The following is an 11,419-nucleotide window of genomic DNA, read 5'->3' as shown; positions in this document are numbered from 1 at the left end:
CTGACAGCAACTGGAGAAGAGGGCTTGTTTTGTTTTTGTTTTGTTTTGTTTTGTTTTAGTGCACCCTCAAGTTATATTTCTCCCCAATGTGCTACTTTGCTACATGAGAAGGGTTTGCTTCTTTAATATGTTGGGAGTGCTCAGAAAATGCAGCTACCCACATGCTATCTGCTATAATTGGGAAAGAACCTGACCGTGTGAATTTGATGATTTGTGCAGGTGAGCTCTAATCCAAAATCCCTTTTCTCTGAAATGTAAATTTCTTAAAACTGGAGAAAGGGGTACAAGAAAGGGAAGTGGGGGGTTGGATTAAAGGAACACCCCCAGGAAATATTGCTCCCCCTACTCTCGCTGTCAAGCACATTGTGGTGATGAGGTTTCTGAACTCTGGAAAGACAGGTGAGAATATGGGATGGGCGAGGAATAGCAGAAAACAGGAGAGACAGACATGAGCAGATGGAACTTGGTGGACCCAATAGCAGGGGGTTTCAGAAAATGGGGTTTTCCATTTCCATCCTCAAACTGGGAGTAGTTAACACAAACACCACCAGAATTCTTCATTCATAAACACAATAAAGTGTGTTATTACCCATAGAATAAGAGTGTGAATTCTTATGACAAATAAACAACTTCTTCCCACTTATGTGTAGAGCAGGTCTAAATACTGTCACCTTCCCATCCTGGAACTGTGCTTGTGTTCCTTAAAGAATTTTGAAGCTGGGAGAAATTTTACAGGTGCACGTGTTCCTATTTAAACATTTATGCTGTAAAGGCACCCCGTGCATGTGTATTTAGGAGCAAGCGCCATGGTTTTCAAGGGGGCTTACTCTCGGGTAAACTATGTGTGGCACAGCTGACTTTGTCAATGCAGCCTTCATGCCAAACAGTCACACGGACCCAAGTAACTCATGCCCATAGTGGTTGTGGTCAATCTATATTGTGTGTGTGTGTGTGTTTGTGTGTACCCCTAGCATTGAGATCAGGATATACCGGTAATCTGGGGCTGCTGAGTCTCGCAAGTGAAATGAGCATAACTGCACTCCTTACATCTCTCTCCTAACAAATGTCACCAAACAGGCCTGAAGCCAGACTGAAATGGATCCACATTTCCAGTCTCCTTGAAGCATGCCTGAAGTGGGACAACCACCATATTCTTGAGCACATTGCCCCAAAGGGACATTTGCCATTGGGCAACAGTTGTCTAACATTTCTGGGTCCAGAGAGGTCCTCTAAGGAAGAGATGCACCATAACCACCACCTCCTTGAAGACAGAGGGTACCTCCCCCTTCTCCAATGAAGCCTTGGCCACTCTCTGGACCCACCCAGTCAGCACCCTACAGCTAGACATAAGAAGCCAAGATAGGCATTAGTCAGGGGGTCAGCTGTACTTATCCAAGAAAATTGTCCTCATCCTTAGGCCACAATAAGATAAAGTGGTCCAGGAGGAGCAGATACTGCAGTGGATGCCTCCAGGGGGGACTTGCTCCAACTGTGGCATCCCACTCTGCCTAGATCTGAGTGATTTTTGTCCCTAAAGTGCCTTGCATGGTAGTTACAGCTGACCTCTGAAGGAGTCACAGCCAAGATCTCTTGGCCAGGTGACAAAAGCCCATTCACCAATCCAACAACATTTGGAAGACCTCACGCTCCTCACCCCTGCCATAACATGAAGATTCACTTTAGGGGGTTAAAGGTAGCCACAGATGAAACTCGGAAAATTAGAATACAGTGGTACCTCTACTTACGAATTTAATGCGTTCCGAATGCACATTCGTAAGTAGAAAAAAAATGCAAGTCGAATCCCATAGGAATGCATTGGGAGAAAAAAATCGTAAGTTGAAGCAACCCTATCTAAAAATTCGTAAGTAGAAAAAATCCTATCCAAGATGGCGGACGGAGCTCCATTCGTAAGTAGAAACATTCGTAAGTAGAGTTATTCGTAAGTAGAGGTACCACTGTATCTTCGAAAAGTGCATTTATTTCAGTAATGCAACTTAAAAGGTGAAACCAATCTATGAGATGCAAAGCAAGATATGTCAAGCCTTTATTTGTTGTAATTATTTGTCGTTAGGCGGGTCAATTATAAAGGGAATGTAATTAATGAAATGTAATTGCGATGTTTATTTTTGTATTATTGTAACTATTTTGTTTTATTACTGTGGAATTTCCAAAAGAAAGCATTTGTAAAAATTAAAATAAAAATAAAAAATAAGTTGCATTACTGAAATAAATGCACTTTCTGACAATATTCCAATTTTCCGAGTTTCACCTGTATATGTTTTCTTCCCAGTTCTTAATGCAGAGGATGGTTGTTTCCATCATATACTACCTGCAAGCTTCCATGTGTCTGCCCACTTCTGGAGACCTAACTCTGAATGAGATTGATCTTTGCCTGACCCAACATGGCAACTTCTAAACGTTCCACGCTGACCCCCACCGAGCGCACTCTCTCGGAGCCTTTACATTAAACCAAACTTCAGGGACAGTTTGTGCACTGCAAAGAACCTTCCTTCCACTCTCTGGCAGACTTTTATAGGGCGCTTCCCTTCAGTGACTTAATTCCAGCTTTGAAATCCATGATCATGTTCATGATGCTCATTGGCATAACCGAATCGATGACAGAAGGCATCAACTTCCCTCCTAAGTCCACCTGGACAATCGCCACAAACTTGGAGTGCTCTGGGTTGCTGAAAGAGAGGAATTGTATTTTATCCATTAAGAAGTCAGTAATTACACACAGTTCTAGGAATCGAATATGACACTATAACCTGGCAGTAGTCAACATTACTACTTCGCCATTATGCTTGGCACTTATTTCTACTAACCCAGGGGTCCCCAGACTACGGCCCGCGGGTCGGATGCGGCCCAGTTGGCCTCCCAATCCGGCCCGCGACGACCCCCGCCACCCGCTCTTACGGCGTGCAGCGCGGCGGCGCTCTTCCAGGTTGGAAAAAAGCGCCAAAAGTCGTTTGTGCGCATGTGTATGGGCCTCTCCCGACCCAGAAGAGGTCATTTCCGGGTCGGGGGAGGCCCATACGCATGCGTACAAACGATTTTCGGTGCTTTTTCTGACCTGGAAGCGCGCCACCGCACCAGTAAGTGTGTGTGCGCGGGCGCGCACTCCCCCGCCGTCCAGCGCACCGCGCAATCAGTGCGGCGGGCACCGGCCCAAAGCCAGGTAAGTCTGGGGACCCCTGTACTAACCCAAGCAAACAAGACAGTTTTTCTCTCTGAGACAATAACCTCAAAGCATTGCTTTATTTTTATTAGATTTCGTATCCACCCTGCACCATAAAGTCCCAGGGAGAGTTACAACAATTAAATTATACCCTTCTAAAAACAAACAGTTCTGATTCTCAGAAAGGGGGAGGGGGAAATTTAAACTGCTAACAGTGAGAATTGAACAGTACAAACTCAGCAGGAGATGGCACCCACAGAACAGAACACCTTAACCAAAGAGGGAAAATTCAGCAAAAAGCTTCCCTTCGCTATACAGGTGAAACTCGGAATATTAGAATATCGTCGGAAAGTGCATTTATTTCAGTAATGCAACTTTAAAGGTGAAACCATTATATGAGATAGATGCATGACATGCTAAGCAAGATATGTCAAGGAATGTAATTAATGGAATGTAATAGCAATGTTTATTTTTGTATTATTGTAACTATTTGTTTTATTACTGTTGAATTTCCAAAAGAAAGCATTTGTTAAAATTAAAAGAAGAATAAAAAATTGTAAGTTGCATTACTGAAATAAATGCACTTTTCGACCATATTCTAATTTTCCGAGTTTCACCTGTACATTTAAATCATTTTTCTTTTTTGCCTTGTGCCAACACCATCATCTCTGGCTGATGGTCACTTCTGTGTCTGTCCAGTGTAGGTAACAATGTAGGAAATTTAATGTAGGATTTCAAATGTTCAGGATTGTGTTATGCTCTCTTCCTTTCTCAAGGTTCAGAAGTGCTTACGGGGAACAGGGTCTGCTCACTGCACACTGCTCTCAGTTGGATGTGCTTGCCACTTGCTTGTGGCCAGCTTGCCTTTGGTAAGGCCAGCTTGCCTTTGGTAAGGCAAAGAACTTTGCTAGTCAATGGGTTGTAGAACCATGGTTTGGCATTTACATGAGCAGCCCCTGGCTAACACATTCCTTGCCCTTTGCATTTTGCTTTACTTCCACTTTACCAGGTCTTAAGAGTTTGCCATTATATACAAACTGGTAAACTATGGTTTGTGCAAGCTTTCCAAGCCAGGATTTCAAACCATGGTTGGATCCTGATTTGGCGTGCTCTCTCTCACACACAAACAATGATTTGCCAGTTTGGATGCAATGGCAATGCATGACTTCCAAGAAAGCAAAAGTATGGTAACTCCTTAAAGCTAATAGTGGCATGTCTTTTGTCCCCTTCTATATCAACGTGGGTGGCGCTGTGGTCTAAACCACAGAGCATAGGGCTTGCCGATCAGAAGGTCGGTGGTTCGAATCCCCGCGATTGGGTAAGCTCCCGTTGCTCAGTCCCTGCTCCTGCCAACCTAGCAGTTTGAAAGCACATCAAGTGCAAGTAGATAAATAGGTACCGCTCTAGCAGGAAGGTAAATGGCGTTTCCGTGTGGTGCTCTGGTTCGCCAGAAGTGGCGTAGTCATGCTGGCCACATGACTCAGAAGCTGTACGCCGGCTCCCTCGGCCAGTAAAGCGAGATGAGCGCCGCAACCCCAGAGTCTTCTGCAACTGGACCTAACGGTCAGGGGTCCCTTTACCTTTACCTTTTATATTAACTTTCAAGAGGAATTTTTAAATACTCCTGTTTACCCTGGCATTTATTTTTATTGATTATATTTTAGCAATTACTTACTGTAATTGTTAAGAGTGAATTTCTGTTTAATTATTATTTGCTGGTATTTTGAGAGTTGATTCTACATTGTACTATTGCATTCCAATGGATTATTGTCTATTACATTATCTGATATAAGTTGCTTATTTTAAAGTTATGTTTTTATTATGACTTTTTAATGAAGGGTAGGACTCAAACCAATGGCTTCAAGTTACAAGAAAGGAGATTCCAGCTCAACATCAGGTAGAACTTTCTGACAGTAAGAGCTGTTCAATGGTGGAACAGACTCCCTAGGGAGGTGGTGGCCTCTCTTTCCTTGGAGGTTTTCTAAGCAGACGTTGGGTGGCCATCTGTCATGGATGTTTTAGCTGAGATTCCTGCATTGCAGGGGGTTGGACTAGATGACCTTCGGGGTCCCTTCCAACTCTTCTATGATTCTATGATTTGGTGTAAGGCATCTTCCTATGCTCCTATGCATGTAACCAAACCACACTACAACGGATGCAATCAAGTTATAAAGCAGGGCCGTCCCTAGGACCGGGCTGCGTGGCGCAAGGCGCCAGGGCACTTGGCCATCAGGGGCGCAGAAGGGGCGCCGAACGCTGGTGTCTGCCTCCACGCGCCTCTGCTGTTGAGCGGCTTCAGGCAGCTCTCCGGAGGCGCGCGGGGAGCGCTGGCCTGGGGCTGCCTGAACAGCTGAGAGGTGCAGCGCAGTGGCCCCAGGCTCGCATTCCCCGCGCGCCTCCGGAGCTTCGCACGGGGAGCGGGAGCCTGGGGCCATCTCCTCTGCGCCTCTCAGCTCCCCGCACACCCCTCCTGCCCGCCTCACTCACGGGGGGGGGAGGGATCTTGGCACCAGGGTGCCAGATATGGTTAAGACGGCCCTGTTATAAAGAGCTCTTCTGCCTCCCAGCTTGGAAGCCGTTGTGATAATTTACCCTTTCCTGCAAATAAACAGGCTGTGAGAACCACTTACCCTGGTATGGGACAGCACGCATAACCAGAAGGGTAGTTTGTTCCACGCACATACTTTGGAGTTAGAGGAAGGTCTGGATGGTCCACACTTACAGCTATGGGGGAAGAACAAAACGGAATTTAAAACCTGCTCCACCAGCAAGCATGGTGACCCAAAACATACGTCCAAGCAACAAATCACCAATTGGCACTAAGAATAAAAGAGCAACATACCTTTGTGTGTATTAGTGAAAATAACATGCAAATAAGCTCTGCTAAAGGGTACAAGGCAAAAATACTTCGAAAAGAATTCACTTTAAAATGTTGATATATTTTCATTAAAAAAAAATTTTTTTAATGAGCAAAATGTGGGGAACTGGACATAAGATTGGAAATATGAGAAACAGATTTGTCCATCCCTACTTCAGGGGATGTGGGTATAGTTCTCTAGGAAAATAATATGGGGTTTTTTAGGGGTAGGAGGTTAACAGAGCTATTTGTTTTCTGAGTGTTTATTACAGTTCTATTCTTCCAGAGAGCTTAAGACACCTCATACGGACGTCAGCCCACTGGCTTAAGAGCCAACTCCTAGGGGCTGAGATCTCTTAGGTTCCCCCAAATAAAATAAAATGCAGGTATTGGGATTGATTATGCAGGTGGGGTGTACCTGCCCCCCTTCAACAAAAAAATTATTCAAGCTGGCACCCCTGCCCACTAGTGTATTCTACTGATGGGAATCATCAGGTGCTAAACTGGTTGTGTATGCAATCCATTTCTTAATGGATTTTAGGAGACTTTTAGGAGACATCTGAAGGCAGCCCAGTTTAGGGAAGCTTTTAATGTTTAATAGATCATTGTATTTTAATGTCTTCTTGGAAGCCACCCAGAATGGCTGGGAAAACCCAGCCAGATGGGCGGGGTATGAGTGATAAATTATTATTATTATTATTATTATTATTATTATTATTATTATTATTATTTAACCCCTTCCCAGCAAGTAGTATTACTTACAGTTTGTTGTCAATAAATCTCCATCATATGTCTTAACATGCAGCAAGTAGACAAATTCCCTTGGCGTAACCAGTCCCAAGCCGTAACTGTGTGTAATACTTTGGTAAATGAAAGTGTCCTGTAGCAAATACAAAACAAAAAAAAAACAAAAAAAAATGAATTGTTAAAGCATTGGCCCTAAACTTCCTTGGCTGCATCAGGGTAACCTTCCTACCAGAAAAAGAAGTTGAAGAGTCTTGATAAAAGCGGTACCTCGGTTTATGAACACAATTGGTTCCGGAAGTCTGTTCATAAACTGACGTGTTCATAAACTGAAGCGAACTTTCCCACTGAAAGTAATAGAAAGTGGATTAATCCGTTCCAGACGGTCCGTGGAGTACTTAAACTGAAGCGTACTTAACCCGAAGCATGGGTGTAATTCATGGGCGTACCCAGGATCAAAACTAGGGGGGGCAAGGGGAGGGGCCAAGGCACGGAAGGGGAGGGGCCACAAAGTGGGCGGGAACGGCAAACTCGCGCTCCGCCGGGCTGTGCCCCTCCCTAGAAGCAGGGCTGGTGGGCGGAGGCGGAGCCCAGCCCAGCGGAGCGCGAGTTCAGCGTTCCCGCCCACCGCGCCGCGCTCCCTGGTTCCCCGCCGCGCTTGGCCTTGCCTGAGGGCGTGACGGGGAGCTGGAGGGAGGGTGCGGCGCGGCGGGAATGGCAAACTCGCGCTCCGCCGGGCTGTGCTCCGCCTCTGCCCACCAGCCCTGCTTCTAGAGTAGGGCAGCTGCCCTAACTTGCCCCGTGGTGGGTACGCCCTTGGTGTAATTGGTTCTGGAAGTCTGTTCATAAACTGAAGTGTTCATAAACCGAAGCAAACTTTCCCACTGAAAGTAATGGAAAGTGAATTAATCCGTTCCAGATGGTTCCGCGGCGTTCGTAAACCGAAAATTCGTAAACCGAGGTGTTCATAAAACGAGGTTCCACTGTATTGAGCTTCGCCAGCAAAAAGCAAGGCTGGCATTTTCAAGCATGCAGGCACTGCTGGTGCTCAGCTCAGAGTTCATCAAGGAAACACTGCTTTTCATTGATGTGGCAGAAGCGTGAATAGAAATCCTTTCAGTAAAATGACTGAGCAACTAAATTATAGTGGTACCTTGGCTCTCAAATGCCTTGGTACTCAAACAACTTGGAACCCAAACACTGCAAACCCGGAAGCAAGTGTTCTGGTTTACGAACTTTTTTTGGAAGCCAAACGTACTCCGTTTTGAGTACCACATTTCTGTTTTGAGTGCCACACGTCCGTTTTGAGTGTTACACTGACAATTTGAGTTACAGTGTGGTGTAGTGGTTCTTCCAGGTAGGTAGCCGTGTTGGTCTGACGTAGTTGAAACAAAGTAAAAAAAATCCTTCCAGTAGCATCTTAGAGACCAGCTAAGTTTGTCATTGATATGAGCGTTGCATGCACGAATTATTCAGAATTCTTCGTGTGCATGCACGAATTATTCAGAATTCTTCAGAAGTGTGCATGCACACGAAAGCTCATACCAACGATAAACTTAGTTGGTCTCTAAGACTGTAGCACACTAAAGTCAGAAAGGAATTGCTTTCACTAACTTTCCTGAACAGTAGCTATATTGGTATGTTATTTTTTGAAGTGTATAGCTTATTTGCTATGTTTTTAAGAAGTTGGCAGGTATGGCCTTACATGCCACTAAGCATTATAGGTTGCATCCTCTGAAGTCATCCCATAATCACAAGGGCTTCTGCTTGTGCAATGGGATTCCCTCTTTTCTCACTGTGTACCTACCAATCTGCTCCAGGAGGTTGGCGGGAAACCAGGAATGCATTGAGGAAGGGAGAGGTACTCCTGCCACATAGGCAGAAGTCCTTGCACTAAGGAGACAACTTATTTAGATGCAACCCTAAATAATGTACAAAGATACACCTATGAAAATCCAGAGTTTTATACAGCCACCAAAGGCACAAGACCTGTTTGTCCCACATTTCAGCTCTGCCAGAAAAGCCAAAGTAATGCCCGGGCTAAGAAAAAAAAACCACCAACACACCCCAGAACTTCAAAACCCCATTAACTTACGGAATCACCTTGTCAATTGTGTCTACAAGTTTGTACGACTGTACTGCTCTGTCCCACTTGTTGCGGTACTCAGCGTGGAAAATGAAGGGAAAGAGTTTAGGAGCCGGTATTTCCACTAGAGCTTCAGCACGATATCTAGGTCAGATACAGAAACAGAGGTATTTCAGAGGTGTTTGGTTTGTATCAGGAACTGAGGCGTAGTTCTACGAATGCAGAAGAATGAGGCAGTAGAACCAAGCAGTATGATTTTAGACTGGCATGGGTGAGGAAGAAAGGAAGGCACTGCTGCATGAATGAAAAGAGAGAACATCTAAGGTAGCCTTGGCTGGGGGCTTGTCTCCTGCCCGAAACCCTGGAGAGCTGCTGCCAGTCAGTGTGGACAATATTGGGCTAGGTAGACTCGTGGTCTGACTTGATACAAGGCAACTTCCTATGTTCCTCATAATTCATTCATAGAATCATAGAATTGTAGAGTTAGAAGTGACCACAAATGCCATCTAGTCCAACCCCCTGCAATGCAGGAAGGTCAACTAAATCTTACATGATTTGGAAGCCACAGCTAGTGAAGAATGCACCGGTCAGACTGTTTACAGGAGCAGGCTATCGGTAACATATCATCCACCTCTGTTGCGATAAGCTACCACTCCAGGTTCAAGGCTCTGGGTGTAAATTCACCAAGCCTTAAATAATTTGGGACCTCCAGGACCTCCAAATTCCTTATGCTTCATCTTGATCGCTGGGATTCCCCGAGGGTCCAGTCAACCTTTACTAGAGACCACGCCATTAGTATGGAAGGCCCTGTGGAACTCCCCAACACTAGAGATTCAGCAGGAACGATACCTGCCTACTTTCAGAGGGTCTGTTGAAAACCATGTCATTCAGACAATTGTGTCTGGATGTGATATTTTCCTACTCTCAACAGCCAGCTTTGACTGATGCTTCTACCAACATTGCTATAATCTTGCATGTTGTATATTGCCTTGCTGTGTCTTTTATGAAAAGTGGTGGTCTGCAAATGTTTAAATAAATAATGAAACAAAATTAGTTTAAAAACAAAAACAAAATACCACAAGCTTCCACCTTATAGCATGGCATTTTGGGACCCATTCAGCATTGAACACGGCAACTGACTGGCATGAAAAATTCAGGAGTCCCTGGGATGGGGGAGTGACTACTAAATCAGTTTTGAGGTCTGCAGTATGGGCATGTCCATCATTAATAGTTCTGGGAATGGGGAAATCCCTTGTATTGTGATTTTGCCCATTGGTGCTGCTATTCAGGGTGAGTGCATGGAAGGAAATACACAGGAAGCAAAGCCCTGTATACTTACAGAGTTCCTGGGAAGTCTGTTGAAGGTCTTGCCGACACTGACATTTGTTTCTCGGGTTGACAATAAAGGAAAGGAAAAAAATAATAATCAAATGCCTCTGAAATACCTGTCACTTAAAAAACACCTATTATTATTATTATTATTATTATTATTAATTTTAAAAATCTATTGCTTTACTTCTAAATCAGGTTCTAAATAATTTGGTTGCCTGTGAGAAATAAGACCTGCCTCTGAAATTGACCAGGCATCTTGGGATGTTTCCTTCTTCTTTTTAAAGTCGCAATTATTTATCAGCAGGCTGATAAAAAAGAAAAACCTGCCAGGGGCTAGTAACAGTTTGGGGCTTAACAGCAAGAGAGAAATAGTTGAAACAAGACAAACTGCATTGTTCTTACTGCAGATTTCACCACTTTCCATCCCGCTGGATCATGGAGGTACGAGAAAATTTTTATGGCGAGGCCCTCTGAAAGTTTCTTATAGTCCATTATCTGTGAAAATGGCAAATCAAAGGACAAGTAAGTGTCGCAAGGACAGGGGATAGGGATATGTTTTATTCATTCCGCAGAGCACCTTAACTGTGTAGGGTGTCGAAACAAAAAAAAAATCCTTCCGGTAGCACCTTAGAGACATTGGGCTGTTCTATTGCTGACAAAGGTCCGTATAGTTAAAGCTATGGTTTTCCCAGTAGTGACGTATGGAAGTGAGAGCTGGACCATAAAGAAGGCTGATTGCCGAAGAGTTGATGCTTTTGAATTATGGTGCCCATGGACTGCAAGAAGATCAAACCTATCCATTCTTAAGGAAATCAGCCCTGAGTGCTCTCTGGAAGGACAGATCATGAAGCTGAGGCTCCAATACTTTGGCCACCTCATGAGAAGAGAAGACTCCCTGGAAAAGACCCTGATGTTGGGAAAGATTGAGGGCACTAGGAGAAGGGGACGACAGAGGACGAGATGGTTGGACAGTGTTCTCGAAGCCACCAACATGAGTCTGACCAAACTGCGGGAGGCAGTGGAAGACAGGAGTGCCTGGCGTGCTCTGGTCCATGGGGTCACGAAGAGTCGGGCACGACTAAACAACAACATATAGAAATAAAGGCTAGTTCCGGGCATCTCATCTTGGCAAGTCCATCACACGCTGCCAAATTCATGTGGCGCGATTAATGCTGATTTACAGCTTTTGCGCAACACAACCCGCTTCCCTCCCCTCACTGGG

At 44.7% G+C, this 11,419-nt stretch overlaps 1 protein-coding gene across 1 annotated transcript; it reads right to left on the bottom strand.

The window, feature by feature from the left end:
- Positions 1-2,486: 2,486 nt before the first annotated feature.
- Positions 2,487-10,689, bottom strand: STARD6 (StAR related lipid transfer domain containing 6). Its single transcript, XM_035100925.2, has 6 exons — positions 10,600-10,689; positions 10,205-10,254; positions 8,883-9,009; positions 6,798-6,915; positions 5,809-5,902; positions 2,487-2,687 (listed from the first exon to the last, which is right to left on the bottom strand). Exons 1-6 carry the CDS (start codon positions 10,687-10,689, stop codon positions 2,531-2,533), a joined length of 636 nt encoding a protein of 211 aa, XP_034956816.1. The 3' UTR covers positions 2,487-2,530.
- Positions 10,690-11,419: the final 730 nt, after the last annotated feature.

This window comes from Zootoca vivipara, chromosome 10 (assembly GCF_965207765.1).
Source record: "Zootoca vivipara chromosome 10, rZooViv2.hap1.1, whole genome shotgun sequence".
In the NCBI taxonomy this organism is placed as follows: domain Eukaryota; kingdom Metazoa; phylum Chordata; class Lepidosauria; order Squamata; family Lacertidae; genus Zootoca; species Zootoca vivipara.
Note: the sequence above shows the minus strand (reverse complement) of the source record. Positions and strands in the feature narration are given on the sequence as shown.